Below are 25,952 nucleotides of genomic sequence, written 5' to 3'. Positions count from 1 at the left end.
GACGAGGAATGGAAGTTCTTGCAGTCACGTTGTAACAGCTTACAAGGAAGGATGTAGACAGAGAAAGACACAGGAACCAAGTTCCCCAAATATCTCTTGGGGCAAGAGGAAAAAAGACACCAGTAAGGGATCCGGTACTGTATTACAATCCAGTTCCACAACTGAGAGTAATTTATTCAAACCCTATCAAATGGATGCCAGCGTGGTCAAAGCTCCCCAATATTCAGGCGTTCCAATAGCAAGTGGACGCCTTAGAATTGCTGCCTTCCACCCTGGAGCTAGAAGCAGCATCCACAACATGAATGAAAAATGCTAACAGAACACTGAAACTAAGTTTGAGTTATGATTTTAAAAATCCATTCAAATAAGTTGGGAACCATTTTGATAGATACTTAAGTACATTGATGAAGACATGCTATATTTTACAAAACAGGAGTTTTTAAAAACTAAATTTTGAGATGATTGAGCAGGGTTATGATCCAGATTGAAATATGAAAGACCGTGTCTTTTAAATATATATATGTAAAAAATAAGTTAGAATAAAAGCTTGATGTCAACATCCTAGCCTTTCAAATGTTGCTAGAGGAAAAAAAAAACAACACACATATATTTGTCCAGCTCTCTGGCTTTACAAAACACACACCAATCACTGCAGGATTAAAAGGCAGGTAGCATTTTTGTTCAATATTCTTTCATATCCATTGAAACTTTTCTGAAGACCAAAAAAATGTCAAGATATTTTTATCTCACTTTGTACATTCTATATAATGAAGGAGATAATGATAAAAAGGTCAGTACTGAGTAGAAAAAGCAGAAGGAATGAATCTGTGTCAGCTAATCTTTATTCCCCTACTCAACATCTAAATCGAGAGTTACCATTATAAAGCATGAATCATTGCATATTAAAGCTTCAGATAAACCAATTTAAGAAGCCTAAGTACTTTTTCTTTGAGCAACCAAGGTCTTGTTTTCAAATATTTTCTGAAACAATCAGACAGTGTTTTAGTGGTTTCCAGACCTATGACCAAGGATCTCTGGTAGGTATTTTGGATCAACTGGTTAGACAGAGAGTTTCAAAGTTCTCTAATGCAAGAAAACTCTGAAACCAGCTGACGTTTCTACTGATGATTTTGGAAGCTGCTAGGAGCATGTCACCAACCTGTGTTTTGGTATGACTTGCACCATTGCCTCTACTCCTCGAGTCCATAAAGTCTATTGCAATATGACATGTCTATAACGTGTTAAGTGAAAATTTCAAAATGTGACATCTGATGGTAGAAATCAAAACCCAGTCATTCTTATCTGATTTTACTCAAACCAGACTATAATTCTGAGTTGCAATGAATCTTCCATGATGACACTGGGGAAATTAAATCAGTTCACCATGGCTAGTTAAACAAAACAGTAGTAAATAGGGAAGGATAAAACAATATTCACTCCTCACTTGCACCTGTATTTTCTCATCAGAAGGTCTTGAAATTTTGCAGTCTGGAGTTTGTCCAAAACAGATGGACACTCCTCAAGGCTAATGAAAGTAGAAAAAGAGGCAGCTTGGGCCATCACTGCAATAAGCATTCTATTTACTTCCCCCAAGGTGCTACCTTTACTCAAACCAGTGGTTTTGGTGGTCCCCCCCCTCCCAGAAGCTGTTTCTCAACATTACTCTGGTAGACTTTTGAGAATTTGGGTATAGTCTTACACTCCAAGATAATACACAGGTGTCATTCTATGGACTACTCCCCCTCACAGATGGACTACAGCTGATTCAAAATCTTCACGAGCTATTATTATTCTTTGATGACATTTGCTGAAGCAGCATACTGGCTTGCCTACAGTCCAATTACTTTACAGCAACTTTGGAGTGCTTTCATTTGAATAAAATATCACGGAGAATGGTTTGGAACAGTCAATCAGTTTTTCCTCAGGGGATCTCCAAAACTTGTGAGACAATTTTATTTACCATTTAATAATTCTTGAGAGTTCCAACCTTATTTCTTCTCCCTTCAATTAAAGTTTCACCTATAAGAGACATGTGAATTGCAGCCTAGGCTTGCTCCAATGAATGCCAGTTAACTTCCTAATTTTCTTGATCTTAATTCAACAGCTTTTCACATGACAGAAGGAAAAAAAACAAGCTTCCAGAAGGTTATCTGCACCTATTGCTATTATTTCAAAAGGAGAATAAAGAAGAAATCCTACTCAAATTAGTTCTTAATGCAATTACAAACATTTATTTGAAGTCTGAAACTACAGAGTGTACCCTGAAGCTGTATCTCCTTTCAGCAGAAAGCCATAATGCCAAGGGATCCAGAGTTTTGACCACAGAAGTGTGCAACACCTATGGACGTCAGCAAGGCTTCTATGAAGCCAAGTGCTGAATTCAGCCATTTCTCTGCACATAGAAGCTATCCACTCCACAATTACTCCACTGAGGGATTAAAAAAAGATTCAAATAACCCACTGATGATTTTTTTTAAACACAGATTCCAAATGCACTGCCAAGAAGGAAAGTAGCTGTTTTTACTGAATAGACTCTTACAAGATTATGTTTTTAATCGGAGCTTAAAATACATGAACTGTTGTCATGCTTGCATTATGTAGCCTACATATGTTCAAACAGAATATAAAGAGCTGTGCTCTATCACAGAAAGGCTATTTACAGATTCGATGTGTGACAGTTTTCCAGCCAACCATCTGAAAAATAAATACCTACAGTGTGCTTATTCCTTCCTTGGAAAAATCCATGACTTACACTTACATTTCCAAGCATTAAACACTGAATTCCTGTTCACTGACTGGCAACATAAAAGTGGTAATTTGGAAATTCCACTACAGAATATTTGAGTAACCAACTAGACTCATTTAGAAAACTTTTTAATATGGCAAATATATTCCAAAATTTAAAAGTCTTTTTTCAACATATTTCCATTCCTGCAAGGAATTTACTCAAATGATCCATAGTAAATGCGCTACAGTTTTGCCTACATTAAAGTACTCTGGAATGAAATAAACATTTTCATACAGTATATTTACAAGCAACTATTTTTCTGTTCATTTAAAAACACCATTCCACCTGGAAAAATGACTTCTAAGTGCTAAAAACTAGCATCCAAAAGTCTGCAAAATTACAGTGCAAAGTAGAATAGTGGACTTACAAAAAAAGAGTAAGTATCTTAGTATTTTATATCCTGAGAGCATTTTCGAAGAGAAACAATTTCTGTTTAATTAAGTTGGTTTCATTGAGAAAAATATTTTTAATAAGAAGCAATGCCAGAACAGATAAATCTGTCCATATGGACAGATTATACAGACAGAGGCTACTCAAATACTCTAATACCTGTGCAAAACAGCATCTTAAACTGAACACAAATAAGCCTGCTGAGGAAAGAGTGGAGTCCTCTTAAGAAAAATCTCCAAGAAACCTGTCTACTTTGTTAAAGAGATGACGTTTTGGAACAAAGGTGTTAACCTGAACTGAGCAACCATGATGCTCAGTTGTCACTAATTCACATAATGCCTCTTGAAAGCCTGATCAGCACTAGAATTCCTTCCCACTCATCTATACTTCAAACCATCCTGCATTTGGAAGCTATAAACCATTCAGTCCAGAGTAGCTGGTGTCTCTTTGGAAGACACAAGAACAGAGCAAAGAATATTTACGACTACTGTATACCTAGAAAGTATATTAAAAAGCCCATAAAGTTTGTTCTCACCTGGAAAGCAGAAAATAGTCATTAGCAAATAGCATCTTAAAAGGTTAGGAATTTCTGAGGAACACTCTATGTTCACTTAGAGGATTACTAAGAGCCTATAACCCTATATTCAGACATCATTCAGGGATAATCTCCTCAGGACATTACTTAATCCTTTAAAGAATGATCTGGAAAAAAAGGCATTGTTTATTGTGTTTTGCTTTGAAAGAGCTCCTTCAAGCATGTATAAATCCACAGAAGAAAAACGTCCCTTAAAGTGACAGAGTTTTGTCAAAGTCATCAGGCAGCAGGCAAAAAGTACACTGTCTTGAGCCTCTTGGCAAGCTTCAATCAAGTATGATATCAGGATAAAGGGTTAAAGAACAGCATTTGTGATAAAGAGTTGCGTGAAAATATCAAAGACTGGGCAGGGTAGGAAGACCAAGAAAGAAGCATGCAGAACTTGGTTGTCAGCTATTTTGTTTGGCAGAAGCCAGCCAGGCAGCGTATGTGGGCCTCCAGACAAGCTAGAACAAGTATCAGAGTATGCCGCAGGATGTAAAGAAGAGAGAATTCACAACTTTGTAGAAGCTGGTGGCCAAGGACACAAATACAAAGCAAGACAGACGTTCGTTCCACAGTCTGTGAAATATGCTTACTGTGCAAAGGAATCTGCAAGCTTTAGGGGCTCACTTAATCCACATGCTATAATAAAATTTTGAAAATAAAAATCACTGAAGTTACCTCAGGAAAAAATGTCTTCTTGGTTTTCTAGGAGTTTCCAGAGCTCGAAACAAGAACGAGTGAGGGCTAAAGATACTTTAGAAGGACCACCTCCTAACTTGCACATAAAAGCTGAAATGCATACTGAGCAAGCAACATGAATCTGAAGAGTATACTGACATGCACGCTTTTGGTTTTAAGAATCATAGAATGGTTTGGGTTGGAAGGTACCTTAAAGATCATTTAGTTCCAACCCCCCTCTCTATGGGCACGGACACCTCCCACTAGACCAGATTGCTCAAAGCTCCATCCAACCTGGCCTTGAACACCTCCAGGGATGCTCCAGCTGGGGTCTCACCAGAGTGGAACAGAGGGGCAGAATCACTCCCTTGACCTGCTGGCCATGCAATGAGAATGCAGAAGCCAGAAGGGACAGAAAGAATTACAAGTAGCTATCTGGAACATGGTAAAGTGGACAAAAATTAAGGAGAAAAAAAGTATCCAAATATATGGAGAAGTGCATTGATAGGTTCAAGCTTGGTTCTGTATACAGAGCACAGGAGGACAGTGTTCAGATCAATGGTATCTTCCACGACTACGAATTAACTTCTAAAAGCCCTTTCTTGTCATTAAAATCTTCAGATGTATTTAACTGGAAATTAGGCACCCATCCACTTTCCAAAGAAATTCAAAGTTAAAGTTGCCTAAGTGCCATTCTTTTACATTGCCCTCTTTCAAAAAATAGCCCAGTAAGTTAGCAAGACACAGTTCAGTACAGCTGAACAGGAAAAGTGAATCTAACAGCTTTCACTTACCAAAGTATTCAACCTATTCCACTAGACCTAACTGGTTTAATCAAGAATATATCCACACACAAGCTATTGCCCACAAAAAAAAAAAAAAAAAAACCAAAAAACAAAAAACAAAAGCACCTAACAAACAAAAAAACCCAAACAAACTTCCTATGCATCCCCCTAAAAGAACCTGGATGTAATCGTCTTTGGCAGAACCATCTCTCATCAAGGAAGAGGAAGCAGCAAAAAGTGAGTCTTGTCAGTCATTCAATATTCACAGCTTCATATCTATGAAAGGATGTCGTTAAGTCCAAGCAACTCCCTTCCAAACACCAAGAGCTTCCCTAGGCTTTTGGATCAACAGCCTGTGTCACAAAAAAACACTGCAGGATTTGCTCCAAGGAAGACTGAAAGCTGTACACTCACTCACCCCACATGCTTTTCTGGCATTTCTGATATACCCTGTTAGTCTTGAATGCTATAATCATTAACACCATTCAGATCACACTTGCCAGTGCAAAGAGCATGAAACTTGACACACCTCAATACATTTACACGAGTGAACCGCACAACAGACCACAGAACTTGGCTAATAGTTACACTGATAACATGCCCATCCAGTAAAGAAATACTTGGACAGTTTACTGCATATATAATTTTCCATCAGTTCTCTGAACAACAGTTATCAATACTGCAGTGTATATACACTGTCAAATACATAACTCGTTGAGTACTGATGCAGAAGCCTCCATTTCTATAGTTAAGCTGTCTCAATTCTGCAGTCTTTGACTTCGCTTTGTTGTTACCTGGAAAGTAAAAGCCTCACAGTCAAAGGAGAGAAGGCAAGTAACAGTTTCAGAAGAGTGTGAAAACTCTCTATTTGTGAAAAAGCCCCCCCCTTTTAAGTTATGTCAGCAGGAGAACACAGGTAGAAGAGGCAAGTTCAGAGAAGAAAGTAGAGAAATGCCCTGAGCATCTTAAAAATTTGAAGATTTCCCCCAAAATACCCACACCTTTTGTCTGATGTTAAATTTTGTATTTATTTAAAAAGAAGCATTTGTAGAAAGCTATGAGAAAGTAATTGCTTGCTATTCTAACTATAGCTTTCCTTATTTATGCCACATGATTTGTATAAAATCATGGAAAGCTGCACTATTTCCTGATAGCAGAAGGCAAAGGGTGGGCACTCAAATATTTCTTTGACTAATTGATTCCACTGGGTTTTCCATAAGTGATTCATGGCTGTACTCAACTTTCCTGGAAAACCTTTCACAAAGTCTGCACAGTATGCAAAGCAGCATATTCTCATTGCCTAGTTTCTAACTGTGAATCTTTGAGACTCTCTCTTTAGAGGCAAACAGCATGTTTTAGTGACTTCATTCTATCAAACATGATTTTGTTAACTCAAGCACTCCTATATCCAGAATAACTGACATCACAGCAAACATGCACACACTTGTCTTCCTAAACAAGTTACTCCAGGCTTACACACATGTAACTACTTCAACATGTAACTAGACTTAGTACATCCTTTAATAGTCTGTTTTATCCTCTCTTGCCCGTCCTGATCCTGACATCTCTATTTTATGTCTTGATTCCACCACCAGTTAAAGATGCCATAACATTGCCACTTTCCTAAATGAAAGGAGGATCAAGTCCTTAACTGTAAGCTCCTTTTAGAAGGGATTTATCACTGTTTAGATGTTGCTGCCAAAATGACACAAAAAAAAAACCCCAAACTATCAATAAATACAGTTACCTGTTTAATACAACTGAAGGTAAGACTATGAGGACGGGTTACAGCAATTTGACTTTATGGCAACCTCGAAAGCCAGAGGCTGTTAGGCTCCAGTGAAAACACAAACAGTTCCTGCAAAAAGAAGCTTTAAAGAACAGCGCTGTCAGCAGATCTAATGCCCTTTCCATTAACCCAGAAAGGGCTACTGTGTTTAAATAGCAGGACACTTATCCTCTATCAGTGTGCATGTGGGAAGAGAAAGCAGTAAAGTATGTACATTTGCATCCCAAATCTATAGACACAGTCATAAACACAATTGGAGTTTCCCACACAATTCTTCTTGCTTCTTTATAGAAAGGTGGTAATTGTAAACTCTGGCCTAATTTAAGATTTAGGTGAAAATGATGTTCTACACAGCAAGAAATTTACCTGGCCTTTTAAGAGGAGCATCTCTGAGGAAATGTTCTCTGCCAAATCCTCTGAGACAAAAGCCTTGGGAAACAGGGTAGGTCGAGGACAGGGGGTGGAGGGTGCGTGTAATTTGATTTTGTTTAAAACTTTTGACGAGAAATCTAAATGCTTATTTTCAATGATCATCTTTTCCCAAAAATATTATGAAAAAAGCAAAACATATGCATATTTTTCACTCCATTTCCTATATATCCCCATTTACTAGAACTCCAGCCCTAGATGCCCTAGGAAACAGGATTTTATTGTTATTTTTTTTAAAGGAAATTTAGAAGGAGCCTCTCTGAATACTTGCATTAAGAGTTTGTTCTTTTCTTGGAAGTCACAACAAAGAGTTTATTTACATACAGGGACTGTGAAATAATTACAAGTTCCCTGAAACTACTTGCCCAACCGGTTTCTAAAATCCCTTGTGGTGTCAGTTCCACACAGCACACACCAGTGAGGCTGACTACAGTGCTTGATCAAAGTTCTGGTTACCCTCTGTCTGATCAAGCCTAAGCCAAGAGGGTACTACTTAAACAAATGAGTCTTCAAAGTAGTTCCCAGGACCATCATCTCCTCACATTTTCATTAAGAAATTTAAAGGAACTTAATTTTGTTTAGTATGCAGATAAGCTCCGGGTATAGTAAAACCGCATGTAACATCATTTCACATGACTTATATCTGGGTTGCTGCCTCTGTGCAATTCAATGGGTAACAGGTTGGTTTCTCTCACCAGACATTCTTTCCTGCTTAAAAGGGCAATTGATTACCCAATTACTCCCTTCCCAGACAGTGTGACAAAGCACTGCTCACATTTCTCATAGCTTGAATATCACTTACAAATTTCATTTTGATGAGAGCTTTACAGTCCTCGCTTCAGGCAAGTTCTGCTGGGCTTCCAGTAAGACCCCATTTGAAATTACTTGAAGTGTTTACACTCTACGCTCTATTAATTTTTAACAATTTTAGAAACATAGGTTATTACACACGTAATTAAAACAGTGCTATCAAAATAGATTTTCAATGTTATGAAATTGTTCCTATTTCTCAGTGAAGGTTAAATAATAAGGAAATTTCAGTACGATATTAAACACGGATGCAATTTCTCAGGTTTCCCTACTGCTTTCAAATTTCTTGTCTGCTTGTTCTCATAGTCCCCAAAACCCTATTTTGGATAATACAACCACAAAGCCTTTTCTCCAGCCAGGGAAGAAAGGCTGACAGCTCCCTTCAGGGTGCTGCCCTGAGCTATTCTTAGTCTGTTTGCTATTAATGCCACTCTCCAAGGTATTTCTGAGGAACTTCATTAAGTCACTGCAACAATAATGTCCTAGTCAGAGGAAAGACTACGATTGTATACTTAGCCTTTAAGTAAATACAGAAATAAAGACACCTTTCACATGTGAACAGTTAAGGCTTATCATTTTTTCCAGATGAATTGGGTTTTGATTGAACTACTTCTGTAAAAAGCTTGGAGATAAAGCGTTTCATTTCACAAGTTTGACTATGAGGAAAACACACTCGTGCTCAGGTGCTCTTCATAAAAACAGTTTGTGCATGATTAACAGATACTCTTTTAGGAGTCAGAGTTTCATAAACGCTGTTTTTTTAACCACCACAGACTGGTCACTTCTTCTCAAAGCCACTTGATTCTGACAGCTCTAAGGAAAGCGCTACCTTGCTTGTTTCTAAAGCCAACTCAGAAAATTTTAGCTGACATTTCAAACCTGCCAAGCAGAGCAAAAAAGAGCTTACAACAAGCATTTCCAGTTCTACATTATGCAACCTAAATGTTACAGCAAGGTTTTTGCAGATTTAAATGCAAAAGAATTAGAGAGTCTTCAAATAAGACAATATGCAATGCAAAGCACTAACCAGAACAGTCAGCAAAAGTGATACTTATGCTGGGGGGGGAGGGAGGTGGGAAAGGAGGGGAAGAGAGATTAAACAATAATGTGCAAGTACATGAAAAGATCAAGTGTGTTGGAAAACAGAAGTGGAGAGGGAAAAAAAAAAAAAAAAAAAAATCTTACCAGCAGTTCCCTTAGGAAACCATGGTCTTGTGAATTTACAAGAGAAGCGACATTGTCAACTACCCAAAAGAGTCAGTTGCCTGGTTTGAGGCTCAGAAACCACCAGTTACATTAAAGATAAATCAGCTTGCAATAACAAAACTTTCCAGGGTATGTTCTTCCTTATAGGGGAGAGGAAGAAGACCCGACCAAACCACCCCACACTCCTAAACTAGTAACAATTCTCTTCTAAATTTCTCTACTGCACGCTGTTTCATCTATAATTAAATGCAACTGCAGGATGTAGAAATTACAGTAATTCCTTTTCTGTCTGACATGGATGAGGCTCCAATATACTATAAAATAAATGCAATCAGATCTGTCTGTTCAGTAGTAAACTTTGGCGTCCCACATCTGATCTATTAAAAAATAAGATTCATCACTTCAAGATTTAAGGCAACCTGGTTGGGTTGACACATTAGGACTTTTTCAGCACTTAGTTGCTTACGCTAATTCTTAGCTTTTAGATTTATAGAGCCAACCATTTCCCCCACCAAACACTCATGGTCTGTCACACAGCTAACTTCTTGGTCTTCCTAGCCTTTACTCCTGTTAGCCACATCCAACTGTTCAGAAAGAACGTGGCCGACCTTCTGAGCTAACACCACCACTCAGCCTAACTGTTCCCAGTGCTGTGCCAATTCCTCAGTGCCACAAGCAGCACGTTCTCCTGCAAGAGCTGCCCCCAATGCACAGGGACCTCGTCTCCTCTGTTGACACTACCTCGGTTTTTGGACTACATTAGTACAAACTGCTGATAGCTTATCTGTAAGTGGCTGTATTGCACTGCAGTTTTAAAGCACTGAGGTGCTGCAGCTGGCTTTTGTTCTCCTGTTACTTAGTTTTCACAAGATCCTTTACCTAGTACTTAAAGCTTACACCTGGGCAATTTTTAAGGACAAGATGATGGGGCAACTGCCCTCCTAATAATTATGGTTAAACTATACATCCCAATCACTCAGCTGTGGGAGTTTAAACCACAGCTTGGTTTAAAGGGGAGATACAGAAGCAAAGACAGCACAGATTTAAGTAACTTCTACTTTCCAGTTTACCATCAACCACTAAGTGATCAGAAGTTCACTCTTATAATTCCATGTGGTTGTCCTATAATCTAGGATTTTTTAAAAAATTTATTTATTTGGAAGTAATACTAGACTTTACTTTTTAAAGCATCACATGCCTTCTGTTTCATTACTCACCACAGCATTTAAAAGAATGGATCTACTACAAATAACTTTAATAGCTGATTAACTGTGGGAAAGAAACACCCCTCAAAAAAATAAATACCATTGTCATCATCCGTTTCCCAGACCAAAGGACTCTCTAAATAGCATCAATTCAGGTCCCAGCTATGCCATACAGACGCTTCTTCATCGCCCCTGTATTACAAGTTACAGTGGGACTTGACTGTTCAGTATTTTTGTTTACTTTCTGCACTGACTTCTACAGGAATGTACCACAAGACTATCACTAAAATATTCCTAATTGAATGAAAGTCTGCTATTAAATAAAAAGCTAGTTCAGTAGATTTTCAGAGGTAAAAGCTTCAAAATCAGCGTGGTGTTCTGTAACACCTGAACTTCTGTGCATTATGGAGGGGGAAATGGACTCACAGCAGTGCATAAGAATTAAGCAGCTGCACATAATTTTATACTGGTTAATTCACTTTGAGTAGCATACATTTTGTCCGTTTTTTAGGCTTCAAACACACCTTCAGAACTGCACCATCTATGAGGTCAGAGGTTTATTATAGTAGGTAATACAGCAGGTATTATTTTCAGCTAGTAAATTAAAATTTGCTGTCATTTACAGTATCTAGAAGGCAGCTCTTCAGAGGTTCCCAAGAAAGAAGCTGGCAATTTCAATTTTGTTTCCACTGAACACGCACAGATCTCAGAATTGTCATCAGCTGTAAGAGTATGCTTGGCATTTTCAGAAGGGAAGGAACATACACAATAGACAAAGGGGCAACGCTCCCACACAAACCCAGTTCATTCATGCCAGAATGTGATGATGGTTTGACAACACTGGACAGGCTCGTGCATACATACAACACAATGCCAGGAATGCTGCAAAATCTCACGACAATTCTAAGGGGCTTTTCTTAGAAACTGTGACCTGTGCTATTAGAAGCAACTCACAACCCACAGCAGGTATCCATCCAGCTGCAGCCTTGTTATCTACTTGGCCCACTTCAGAGCCTTCAAAAGCCCTGTGAGTCCCCGCTTTAGTGATAAGGGCACTAGAATACAGAGCAGCTGCTCAGAAAGAATAGCCTCTTCCAAGATTGGAAGGCTGGTGTTGCCAGGATGCCTCCATAGTAGCCTAACTCATCAACACTTCCCTCATCACACAACAGGAGTAACCTCCTCCTCCTCCTCTCACTTTCAGTTCTGCTGCTTCTGTTTTCTAAAAGCAAAGCAGGATCTCGGGGCATTTCTGCTCATTCTTTGCTGTATGTTGTCAGCTATCACTCTGGTGCACTTAATATAGCTTATATTTAAAATTCAGACTCCATACATGTGCCAAATCTTACCTAAGATACCCAGTTTAACCATCTTTGTCATTTAAAGGATAACAAGCGAAACTAAATCTAGATATTACCTTGGCTTTATTTTTATTTTTTCATGCTGCATTTGTGTATTTTAATGATTATTTTTTTTCTTTTGATCTTTAGCTGTCATTTCTGAAAAGTAAAGCAGGAATTGTCTGCAAAACATTTTTCTAAGTTGTTATGGGTTTTTTTTTCAGCTATGACGGTATATGAACTGCCATACTGAGTGAGAACATGACCATAATCCTGACGAAATGTAGTGAAAAATACTTCTGCAATTAACTATTTACTATCATTAAAACAATGCAACTATATTATGCCAAAACTACTACTTGAGGGAGTGCAAAGTTAGAAGGAAGATAAGGTTCAGGAAGATAAGGAAGATAAGATTCATACAGATAACTGTATGAAAACAGCATGTGTTTTGGGTTTTTTTTATGACTAGTTCTTTATAGAATGACGACAGTATTTGTTTAGCAAGTATGAAGGATATTATCATAGGCAAGTAAAAGTTACATATTTTACAGTGTTCATCTTCTGACCACTCTTCTGCTACATTCTCTGTGACTAAGGGAAAAACAAAAGTCAAGAAAAAGAAAAAAACACCACCACCATTGTAACACAGGAGTCTTTAGAAAACCACAGTAGCTGTTTAGAAGCAGCCTGGTATTTTTGCAAACTTTAAAGAATGAAATTTTCCACTGGAATCAGTGAAAGAAGAATGGAAGATAGTTTCAAAATATTTTTAAAGAATGTTCTGGGTGGGTAACAGAAGAACAATATAAATGCAATTAGTTATTGTATTTCTAAGAACATACTAAGAGCACCTAGAAGTTTTAAGAGCATTTCAAAAATTTACTAATAAAGATAATAAAAGGAGCCACGGAAGAGTCTGGATTTTATCCTGACATGACATGCATTTTTTGGTAAGGTTAATGTAATTAACCTTATAGATACTGTATACTGTAATTTTCTCGGGCACATTAAGGTAGTGACATACTAGATACTATGTTAAATTATATAACCTGTATTTGCAAACATACTACAATATACTCTATTACAGCTTTTTAACAGTCAAGTAGCCTAACTGCAAAGTTTGTGAAGCTTCCTATGTAACTAATGCTTTCTTTGCGGTAGCCACACAATAGCAACAAGGGCTGAATTACTTCAACTGCTAGTGGCAATATCTTGGCATTAAAAAACCCCAGCAAAATAGACATATGACCACTTGACGTAATCAGAGATGCCTCAGAGTAATTTTGCTGTTGAAATTACTGGTAACAAAAAACACTGGCTTTTGAGGTACCTAACAGTAGAGCCTTCTGGATGCATTTCATTTCTTTGTTTATATGGCAAGAACACATCTGTTTTGACTGAAGGGGAAAAAAAGATCGGTTTTAGGAGTTGTTTTGTAACACTATTATAACTTCCTGAATATTCAAGGCAACCATTTTTGTTTATGAACTTACACTTCAATTAACATTGCTGAAAACCAATACAGTTCTGCATTTCATTCTATCTTCTGCTTCCCCCACCCTTCCTATAGAAATTTTTGGGTTTCACTTTTTTCAGGAGGGGAGATGAAAACTTCATCATTGCAGCCTAATATTGATAAGAACAGAGTTTTATTTTTGCAACTTACTTGGGAAGAAATAAGAGACATAGCTGTATCTCATGTACTTAATTAAGGAATAATCTCTCCTGAAACCACCTCCTGTGAAGAATTACTGCACTTAATCATCTATGGGCTAGGTTACTAAAATTGCTTTTAAAGTCTGCTTGCCATATACCAAAGAAAAAACCCAAACTTTAAAAACATGTTCAAAGTTATTATACACCTCTCAGGCAAATGACCTTCTCCCCCGCTCCTTTCTCAAGAGAAAAATATCTGACTCCTAATAGAAGGCTTTATCTATTCATGCCTAATAGGTGGGCTCTATTTAGTGTCCTTAAATTATATGCTGTAATAAGGCGTGAACACATGGGCTAACAGCGTTTTTAATAGAAGTCACAATGATTTAACCTCCTCTCTGATCCGATTATTCTTTTGGTTATACAACCCCAGGCAAGAGTTATTCATACTTTCCACTGCCTGCAACAGCAGCTGTTTCACTATCACCCTGGAGCCTCAGGAAAATTCAAGCCCTTAATCACTGTTTCCATTAGCCAACCGATCTTTGCTATCGGCTTGATGTGATACGGCCAAAGTGCCAAGTAGTCCAACTACAGGAAATTGATTAAAAAATAAAATAAAATCCATCCTGCAAAGAAGCATCCACATACCTCACGAATTCCCATTGATTCCCTCTCGCTTACAGAAGCCGTGCACATAAGCTTTCTCCACAATACTTCACAAGTACATATGTTCCACTTGACACAAGAAAATATCTTTATTATTTAATATCAAAACCTGATAAAAAGTGTATATTTTTAGTTCTTATCTTTTCTTCTTTTGCCCATACTTAATGCAATCCTCCTCCCTGAACTGGGCAAACCATTCTGCAACATACATATTCACACTTTCAGACAATAAGCAGGACTAAAAGTAGCCTCAGCTTTCTATAGTAATGGACATATTAGTACTGCAGCTTCCTAGCAAAGCCACCAACCCCGAGTAATTATCAAAATTCTATAAAGAAGTATCAGAGATGGGAGTTGTTCTTAACACAATTCAAAACGTGTATTATCTGCATTTGTTGGGTTACACCCTCCCTTTCTCATATTTTCATTAGAAGCCCACAGATGGCTTTTATTTAGCTATATGGATTATGAACAACTTCTTCACCTACAAAAACCGGAAAGAGGAAAAAAACAATTTATTATAACAATACAGCTTGTGTCTTCTGGCAGTTCGCCAGCTCAGTTACCCTGGCTTCCTATCTCTACAGAGAAAGGAAACAGTATCTCTAGGAAAAAGAGAAACAATTCTCCATGCCTTTCAGCCAGTTTTTATTTGGAAAGCATCCTGTTTTTTTAAGAGGCTTTTTCATCCAGACTGTCCCTTGTTTTGAAAGCAGGCCCAAACCTTCACAGAAGCTTCCAGAATGGTATTCCGTCAATGAAAGAAAACAAAGCTATTCTGTTTTACTCACTATACAGCATCTAAAAGTCAAAGTCTGACTTTTTTTTTTTAAGGATACCAAGATTTATTTTTTTTTTTTAAGAAAAGTGTGATACAGACCCACATATATATCAATCCATTTGTCAAACAATCCTCATCACACCATAATCTCCACTCAAAACCAACACGCAATCCAGCATATTTACAGATAAAAGGCAAGACACACACCTATTACAGCATTAAGCTTTTACAGCAGTTTCGGTGTATGCCTCAAGAAAGCTCTCTGCAGCTTCTCAATAGGGCAACTACAAGGTAGCTTCCAGGAGAGAACTGCCAAAAGCACCTTATTCTTCTCCTTGCCAATTGTCCATCCAATGACTCAAGTTTACCCCATCAGAAACATCCTTCAGCCAGGCTGAATTTAGACAGGAAAAAACTAATCACCATACTTTCAACTCCTACTTCACTCTCCTAACAGGGCAGTTTGGTCACATTTACGACTCCTAAAACCACTGTTGCATCAAAGAGATGCACTGTCTCACAGTTTATGGTGTTCGCGGAGCGTGTGTGTTGCATTTTCCTAACACCTTTTGTACTTCAGGAACAGCAAGTAACCAAAATCCAACTCATTAGGTTTGCAATGTACTCTCAAGTCAATATCTAAGACTGCCTTTTCTTTCCAGGAACTCAGCCAACACCAAAATAACTCCAAAAAAGAAAACTTCAAAAAGGAAAGACAATTCAAATCCAACTATTGACTTCTGAACTATCTGAAAGTCTGCAAAGTGAAGAAAAAAGTTTATCTTGGACAATAAGATTACATTTTAATACATGAAATCCACTGCACGCCCTATGATTTATGAGTGGGACCAGCAATAAGTAATGACTCACATAGTTAATGAAAAGATGAAAGCCATTCTATGTATCTCCAGCAGTAACAAGTACTTGGAGAAAGAGACAAAAGGTATAAAGCCAGGTATATATAGACTACTCTTCTCCCATCTAAACCTGGCAACAGCACTTCGCAAACCCTGAGGATTAAGTTATACCCTAATCACTGTGCTTGACAGATACTACTCATGAATCAGTCCCACCCCTTTTTTAATATTAGGCTCCTGGACTCCTAAACATTCTAGGACAATGACTTCCACAGTTATTGCATCACACACAGAAATTGCAAAAAAATCATGCTTTAGACCTCAGTCCCAACTTCAGGTTCATTGAAGACAGTGAATATTTCAGCTGCGCTAATGCATTTCCAGCATATTCTTATTTTCTGTGAGAAAAATAAGAGTGGAAACATTTCACACAGTGGCTCACTCCCACAGCTCCCCTGTCTCATGGAAATGAATATCCTTCACCCTTCAAAATTTTTGGTAGAATTTGGTGGATACTGAGTCTTTCTTGGGTTTTTTCTTAAGGAAAAAAAATACACCAAGCCTGGAAATCCTTCATAAATGCCAGGTTACAATAATTCATATTATATGAATGACCTCTTCAGACTTAAAAAATACAGTTTCCCTTGGGGGTCAGGGACAGGTTCTGGCTATCTGAATGGAAAAATCTGTAACTAATTATAAAGTGATTCCTAGTTGCTTTTAGGCCAGAGGTGTCTAGAATCCGCTTGTCACAAAGTGAAGTCCTTATGTTACTTACAAGAGTCTCAGCTGGATCTATCCCCCAGATACTTCTATAATCAGATGTATCAAGTCTTGAGAGGGAAAAAAAAAACCAAAACAAATTAAAAAAAAACATCCACAGTCTCCATGTCATGGCTGAGGGACTTTTGTTTCACCAAGTTGAAGTCTCAGTGAAAAGCAGAGCTTCTGAATTATCTTACATTTTTTATAAACAAGTACATAGAAAACGTTAACTAGCTTCACCAACTCTTCTTTCGCATTCCGTTTTACCTGCCACATTGGTGTCAAAACAGCTCTTGGATTATTTATCAGAAGATACAGCAACAGTAACAACAAAACTTAATTTTTCTTCTCTAACTTGAGCAGCATCTCCATGAAAAATCTGAAGTATATAACCATGCTTTGGATCTAGTCACACTTAGAGCAAGAGGAAAAAACCCAAACCAATACCATTTAAAACTACCTAACATCCCAGTTGAGGAAGGTGGCATTCTTCCCTAGAATACCATTAAAAAAACCCAACAAAAACAAATGCACACAGACACATCTCTAATATGTTTTCACACATATGAGAACAAAACTACAATGTCATTTCTATTTAACATACCATATATGAACTTTGTACAACCATTTTAAAATTATTATCTCATTTTTAATTTTCAGTTCTTCTAACATTCAGTTATGACATTAAAAAGCATATTCTTTATTAATGACCAATATTATTTATAAATACAAGTTTATAAACATTGCTTATTAAAGTTGCCCAACTGAATAAGCAATTTCAGTAACAAATGGCTGTAGAATTATGCTTTCTGGATGATTGCTGCCAAAAAGATTGTATTTTTTGCAATTTAAACCTCTTCTGCATAGGAGAGTTCAGTCACTCAATCATTTCATTAATGCTTACATTATTGAGAGGTGTTTGGGATAAATTTCAAGTTAGTATCCCATCTAGTATTCTGTAATTATTTTCATATTTTTTCTTTTTACACAGGTATGTATTTTCCAGTATTCCTGGAGAACAAAGCTAAATTTGTTCCTTAAAAAAAAAAAAAAAAAAAAAAAAAAGACAGATAGCAAAGAATATAAGGAAACACATTCCATAGCGTTCTAACGTATATTAGACTTGTTGGTGTGACCAGGGCACGGTGATTTAAACCAGACAAAGTTCTCCAAGTTTCCATTTGATTCTCCAGGAAGATTAAAGCTCTTAATCTCGTAGCACAGATTTTTACCTATGATCTTTTCTCATGACTTTGAGAGCGCATTGGATCATATGGAAAAATTTTTTGTTAATATCTCCAACATTGTGCTCTTAATGACAATTTTACAATATCTGTTTTTACTTTAGGTATTTTTAAGTCACTCAACTACCATCTTGTGCACCATTAGTGAAACTGTTTCTAAACAATGATAAATTTGTCTGCTGCTTACTCCTATTTTACCCCATATGCGTGACTTATCTTGGCATATTATATAATTATTATATATTTCCATTTTATTTCTACTTATAAAGGTATTTGCATTGTTTGCTTGGAGAATAGAATGATCAGCACACAAAGGACTTAACTAGCCATGGATTTTTGACATAGAAATAAGCATTTATCTGTTTTCACCTGAGCTAGGAGACCTGCAGAGGCTCCAAGGACAATATAAACCTGAACCTGCTCTCAAATACCTCCTCTTAACAAGACCAACACACTCAAAGCTGCAGCATGAGGGTTTTCTGTTAGCACCTTATTTTATCAAGGTTTCAACTGGTTACAATGCACTCTGAAATGCCTCGAGCACAACAAAGAGATACAGAAATGAAAATAATTCTCCCTCCCCTTGTGAAGTCAGCCTTTCTACTACATTAGCTAGTATTATCTGTACTTTAACAAGAAGTATAAGTAACATGTGGACAACAGTTAAAGGAAGCCACCTAAATCACTTTTCAATGCCTCAAAGTCCAAGTATATGAAAAAAGCAATCAAACACTGCTTCACCAAAAACTTTTATACTGTACAGTCTCTTCAAATCCTTCTACTCCAGCTGAAAACAGAGTATTCAGCTCAAAGCTTATTCAAATCACCTTTGTGATTTGAATTTTAGTGAATTATTTATTTGAAATTTATTCAAATCATCTCTCAGCATCCCACATGAGAACTGGAAATGAGCAACTAGAAAAACTACTCTGGGCTCACAGGCCAAATATAGCTACTCAAGCGAGAAGACTGAAGACACCATCCTTGAACTAAACAGACACACTAACATTGAATACAACTTTAATACTTGATAATATGTACAACAGTATTCATATTTTAATTCCATTTTCTTATTAAGGCATAGAGTAGAAAGAATGGACAAAAACCCCAGAACAGCACTGTCACCAAGCAAACTACAAGCATTAAAATCTCTATTTACTTTGAGTCTATAAAGCATACAGTTTTTGTCTTAAAAGTCAGGAATACTCTAACTTCAGTCTCTCTGGATGTTTCACCTCTTCATGACTATTGCCATGGTTTCCATACAGAATGCATATAAAGTGTTATAACTCTTTGTATCATTCATAAAGTACCTTTTTAGACAAAAACGATTTTTTCCCAAGACCCTCAGAAGCTGAGGAGGTTAGGCATCTCAGTGACTCTCAGGAGTTCATGTTTGTCCTCAGATGCAGATATATGAACAAGTTCTGACTGGTCACTTGGCAAACTGGATGCATCTCAGGGGCCATAAAACTGCATTAGCATGGTATTATGCTCTACCGTAATGTCAAAGACTATTACGTCAGCCATAGCATTATATTTATATCATTTCCAGGCTTCAAATCACTCAGAAGTCTGCCTTAACCTGTTAATAGCTCCAGAATAACTCTGCATCATCTGAAAGTACAGGACCAAAATACTTCCAGAAGTTTTATTGCAAAAATTTTCATAACGGAAGATTTTTAATTATTTTTTTTTTTAATCCTCCTTAATCATTTTATTGTTCAGTGTAAAAACAGGTTATTGGGATATGATTTTTGGAAAGCAATGGTTATTGGGATATGATTTTTGGAAAGCAATGGTTATTGGGATATGATTTTTGGAAAGCAATAGCATAGAAAGAACTATAAACATTGTCACAAAAAAAAATTATTTGAGAAAAACATTGGCAGAGAAAGAATGAAAATATTCAAAATACAAGCAGAAAAGCACAGATTAAGTAATTTTTACATTACCATTAGGAAGCATTTTGCCAGAAACAGAGTTGTGGTCACAAAAATATAAACATGTTAAAAACACTCACCTTTTTGAAATTTACTTTTAAAATATTTTTTTTAATGTGATCTAAGAGGATTAACAAACTTTAAGTAAAAGGATTAATGAGGCATGTGACCGACAGGAAGAGATTACCAGAAAACCCAAGAACTATTTTGTAAAGAAAGTTTCATAAATACTCCTGAGAAATTTGACAAGCTTCCTGTGAAGTGGTATTTCTCTAAGTATTTAAAAAACATGAAATACATTCAATATCTCATGATCATTCCAGTAGGGTGTAAGTCAGTTAAAAATTTCTAAAAGCATGGTTCATTTAACAATGGCTTTATTTTCAGATCAGTTCAGAAATAATTTTTTCCATACTGAAACTACATAAAGCTAAAGAGAGAGTAGAATTTTAAAGCTGTGATAATCATTAACAAGATTAAGTACACCTGCCATTACTGCTTTTCCCTTGGTTTTACTACTGCAGAGACTTATGACCTTATTTAGGCCTTATCTTCAAACAGAATTATAATCTTTCTCCCTCTTCCCCCCACCCCATCCCCTCCCCCCACAGGTAAATAATCACAGACACTTTCACAGCCAGTTCTACTTTTGCTTGCCACTGGAGGTTATGTGAGGACACAACTGCTGCAGGAGACTGGCTCACTCCTCCTTCCAGTGCACTTAAAAGCAATCAAGCTCAGTTTCTTTAAAAATCCAGCTTTCAGTGAAGTATTCCCTAGCAAGCTCCAGAGAAAAATTATTATCATGACATAACAGCCTGTTTTCAGGAGTTATCTATGAACATACATTTTCACTAATTATGGGAAACCTTCTGATACATTCTGCTCATTAGTTTGCGGTAACTTTCAAGATTTAGCAGATTAAGGCAATTATAGATATTTTAAAGTAATTTAAGAAACTTGACCCATTCTAAAAAAAAAATAAAAATAAATAGCCTAACCAAATCTTTTCTCAGTAGCCCAAAGTTGAATTCTTTCTAGATTCTCTTTATGTTCCTCTTTTCACAAATTAAATGAGTTATACTTGTCTACAATTAAGCTGAAATGGAAAACTGACAGTTAGAAAAGACCTAGGTAACCTACTTAGCAAAAGACTACTAGGGCATAAATGAAGTTATTTAGCCCCCCCGTGGCTGTACTCAGAACTTTAAAGTCATCAGTGAAGTATGCCACATCCCTCCAGGATTACAAGATACAAGCAAGCCTATTACCTACTGGACTTGCCATTTGACAGTAGAAGTTCTATAAAAAAACCCGAGTGTCCTCTACTGACATAAAAAGGCTCTTAAAAATTGAATACCAGTTGAGGAGGACGGAAATATGCAAAAGCATAACTGCTGTCTAGTAATTAGCTACTGACACCTTTTTTTTTTTTAAATGAGTATACAAGAATACAAACTCATCTGCATGTTGCATGAAGAAATATTGCTTTTCTCTAAGAAAGAATTACAATTTCTCAACCACAGAGTCAACATTAAAACTACTAAAAAGCTGGGGGTTGGGGGTAAAAGACACTTCAGGAAATCAGAACAGCATTTTTCCGAGGTAACTAGCCAACCTGAAGATCAGATAAAGAGTTTTCATTTAAGATAACTTCTTGTACTACAGTGAAAAGAGAATGCAGAATCTATAGGTATTCCTCCAGCTGTGCTTTAGAAAAAAAGCTGAGAGTATTTAAATGTTCTCTGGAATATTTTGGAACTGACACTGAAAAACTAGCCATAAGGTATTTAAACAAGCCAGATTCTTTCTTATAAGAATAAAGCAGAGACCAAACTGTTATTTAATAGAACCTTACTTGAGAAGGCGGACTATTTTTAAGAGAGTGATCAGAAACCCAGTAAAACTTCTTCAGATTTCTCAACTGTGACATTCACACCTCACTAAAAAAAGATTTTATTTTTTTTTTTAAGAAGAGGAAGAACAAGAACATACAATCAGCATTTCAAGTGTAAATTAGTGTTTGGGAAGGGGGAGGGCAAAATATAAATAAATATTGTCAGCCATCGCCTAGCTGTCCTATCTCCCCTTTGATTGGATCAACCCTCCTCAAATAGGGCAATCCAGGATTATTAAGGGGCCTACTGAAGAGGAAAAAAGACAAGGTATTTTAGGAGTGTTACATATACTGGAAAAAGCAGGAAGTTCACAAAACAGAAGCAAGCCTATTACACACACCAAAATTCATATAATATTTATAAAACACTATGTCTGGTGATGTTATATTTTACAATACCTTTACTCATTCCTTTATCATCACAGAAACGAAGTTCCACACAGCTGTTTGCTACACTGATATACATCCTATAGTAAACTAAGTGAATTTTCTTAAAATTAACCCCCTAACGAAGAATAGCCTATTGAAATTACCTTGGAATTATTTTCAGATGCTAAGTCGTCACTCTAGACCAAAACACCTTCCTTTTCTTGGATACCAGAATCAGTAAATGCTAAGGTAAAACCGTATACACGCATGGAAGACAGTAATATTCTCCCCACTTCTAATATAACCTTGTTCTTTTCATGCCATCTAACAGCAGTGTGCTGAAGCCACCTTTCACACATCCAGTCTGAGATCCAGCCTTAGTGCCTCGTTCTGCTTTTTCCTCTCTTTGCAACTGCCCGACATTTGTCCACCAGAACACATTAGAAATGTATCCAGTCCATGAATCTGCTGTTTTCCTACACAGCAGTCATACATTTCCACCTTTAAAGAGTTAGCTCTTGCCATCTCTATAACCGTATTAACTGAAGCTAAATAATGTATTTTAAAGTCTGAGATTCAGTTAGCAAAAAAACTAAGCTGTTTTTTCGGTCTATTGAAAGTCTGTATACATCTACCACATTCACAAAACACCAGGTCCCAAGCACCTCAATGCTTTTTTAATTTATTTCACATTATTTATAAAACCTTGAGAAAGATTTTTCTTCCCTCTTGGATACATATATGTATTCAAGTTCAAGAGAATTCTTTCATTCTTTGCCTTAGGAATTTAAATTTTAAAAGCAACAGCTATGCTGCAGTAACTGCTGCAGTAACTATACATGCTGTCATCCATAGTGAAGATAACACAGTTTATGCTGAGATGATTAACCTCGAATTAATTTGTTATTATTTTATGTAATCTGCATTCCTTCCTGCTGCAGCACTTGGCAAGAACAAAAAAAGAAGTAGTTACAACAATTTTTTATTGTAGCGTTAGGAATGCGCAAGACTTTGTCCCAATCTAAATTAAGCGTCTGGAGAGATTGGTTTAAGTGTTCAGATACCTCCTGGACTTGCATGGGGTTATGCATCTACGTTGTCATCCATCTAACTGCTGTCTGAAAACATGCACTTCAACAAGAATCCACCTAAGAAAATACTACTACTACATGCAACTGATGATACTACATAGAACTGATAATAGGTGTTTTCCTAAGCATACTTGGAGTGAATTTCAATTAAAGTAAACAGGGTAAATCCCAATTTACCATTCCCACCACACCTGAAGGTGCCCAAAGCCATACAAAGGTATACTGCCATTAAAAGTTATATAGCCTTAGAAAGTAACTGGAATACCATGTAGCTGCATCTTGTATTCCCCATTCATTTTTAATGTATTATAACTGTTTGCAGGGTTGAGTTGTTAGACTATTACTACAACAACTCTAAGTTGTTTTTCACAAAGAGACAGCCAATTGTTTTAATAGCATTTTAAAACAGTACAATTATTGCCTAATTTTTCGAGTCCATTTCATTTAATCTCAATCTGTTTAAAAACTTCAGCCTTAATGTCACTAGAAAATAAGAGCTTGATAGCAAAACCAACTATAAAAACTGACAGAAGAGTTAGTTTCACTCGTTCTTTAGTTCTGGCCAGGGTTGAGAGAAGGATGAAAAATTAAGATTGATTTGAATTACTTCTTCATCAAGAAGGCCACAGATAACGTGAGAAGCAATTCTGAAATATTTGTATCCACTTATTACACCTAGAGCTGCAGTTTACTTCAGACTGTTTATAGGATTCCTCCGAGAGTGGCTATTAACTTTCTCTGAAACAACGGCTGCTAATTTTATTTTATTTTTTAAACAAGCAGTCCTCAACTCAGACCAGCACTATAGATCCCCGTGTGCCACCCAACAGCTCCCTTTGTCCGCGGGTGGGCAGTTTCCTCACCCACTCGGACCCCTGCCCACGAACTTGCCACCTTCCCAGGTCTCCAAACCCTGTCTGCCACCCTCCTGTCACCCGCCTGTCCCCCCTGACGCTTTCGGATACATCAACAAGCTGCTGGTCCTCCGAGCAGAGCGGTCCAGGGCAGGGGTTTTCCCCCCCCTTCTGCTCTGTGCACCTCTTCGCCCTGACCTACGTCTGCAGGCGGGTGGATCGGCCGGGCCGACCCTCCACACGGACCCGGGGTCAGGGAAAACCCGAGGGAAGACCCCGCGCCCGCGGAGAGGCTGGGCCAGCGCCCCGGCGCCCCCCGACACGCGCTCGGCGTCAGGGCAGCGGGCGGGGACGCGGGGCCACCGCCTCGTCCCGTCCCCTCCCCGCCTCCTGAGGGAGCGGGCGCGCGCCGAGCCCCGGGCGGAGGCGGGCCGCCCCCCGCCACCGCCGGCCCGCAGCGCCCGCCCCCGCTGCAGGCCGCCGCTCCCCACACCGGCGGAAGCCGGCGGCGGCGGCTGCTCGCCGGCAGAGGGAGCCGGCCCTGCCGCGCCGTCCCCCCGGCGGTGGGGCGGGCTCGCCCGGCCGCCGCGCTCACCCGGCACGGTCCGTCATGGAAGACGCGCGGGTCCAGGTTGCAGGCGATGGTAGCAGTGGGCAGGTCCCGCAGTGCCACCGCATCCATCTCCCCGTCAACGAAGCTCCAGTCCGTCTCGGCCTCGGGCGGCAGCGGCAGCAACGCCTCCTCCTCTTCCTCCTCCTCCGCTTCCCCGGGCGGCAGCGGCTGCCGGAGCGACGGCTCCTCCTGCCCCGCCGGGCCCCTCCTGCCGCCACCGCCGCTCTCCATGGCCGGGGGCGCGCGGAGCCCCGGCGGGGCGGGGCCGGGCCTGGTGTCGGTTGAGGCGAGGCCTCGCGCCTCCCTGCCTTGGCGTGCGCACACAAAACTTACACCGCCCCCCCCCTCACCCCCTTATTGTTCCCTCAACACAACGGCGCCTTCCTGACCTCCCCCCCCCCCCCGCATAGGGCGCGCGGCGCCGTATGAGCCAATAGGAAGCCGCCGCAACAGCAACAGGTGGGCCCGCCCGAGCCGGGCGCTGCTTCCGCCATCTTGAGTGAGGGCAGCGGGCGGACCGAAGCGTGTGAGGGAGCCGGCGGGTCGTGGGGCGGCCGCCCGTGGGGCAGCGGCACGCACACGGCGGGGCGTGAGCGGCGGCAGGGCGCTGAGGGTGGCGTGGAGGGTGAGGTGACCCAGCAGCTGAGGTTGGGCACATGCCCGGTAAGTGTGGCCGCCTGGTCAGGGGTGATGGCGGCAACCCAGGGCCAAGGTGGCTGGCCAAGGCCTGCTGTGGTTTGTGGCAGAAGTGGAGCACGGAACAACACGTCTTGATTTAAAGGACAAGGAATACTGTGCAACAAGGAGATGAATAAATAAGACCTTACTCAAACACAAATCAGTCGAAAGTTGCCATCGTGTACATCTTAATTCTCTTATCTGCCTTAAGGACAAGCCAACCAACCCTTCATGTTCTGCAAACAGTTTGCTGAACAGACAACATAAAGGAAGCTTAGAGGAAAAATAAAAAGCCCATAACATTGTTTGGACACTTGCATCTCTTCTTGCTGGCGACCGATGCAGCTAATCTTCACCCTTTCTTTACACTTTTTTTCAAATGTATCCTATTGTTGGGACGAGACCAAAAGTGTTTCGACTTCAAAATTTTTGAACAATGGCACATAAAGCCATGTCTGTGTCCTTTCCTCCTTATTTTGGATGCAAAGGAGACATTTTCCTACAACCTTTCTTTACCACCTGTGTCAATAAG

General features: G+C 38.9%; 1 protein-coding gene across 1 annotated transcript in view; it reads right to left on the bottom strand.

Moving 5' to 3' along the window:
* RCAN1 (regulator of calcineurin 1) overlaps positions 1–25,096 on the bottom strand; it is a 42,516-nt gene extending 17,420 nt beyond the window's left edge. Inside the window, exon 1 of the mRNA XM_063345914.1 lies at positions 24,725–25,096. Within this exon, the coding sequence (XP_063201984.1) occupies positions 24,725–24,973 (249 nt within the window). The 5' untranslated portion in view covers positions 24,974–25,096. The remainder of the gene's footprint in view (positions 1–24,724) is intronic.
* Between the last annotated feature and the right edge of the window lie 856 nt (positions 25,097–25,952).

The sequence above is a fragment of the Chroicocephalus ridibundus genome, chromosome 1 (assembly GCF_963924245.1).
Source record: "Chroicocephalus ridibundus chromosome 1, bChrRid1.1, whole genome shotgun sequence".
Taxonomy (NCBI): domain Eukaryota; kingdom Metazoa; phylum Chordata; class Aves; order Charadriiformes; family Laridae; genus Chroicocephalus; species Chroicocephalus ridibundus.
The sequence above is the reverse complement of the archived record's forward strand: the minus strand, read 5'-3'. Positions and strand labels throughout refer to the sequence as shown.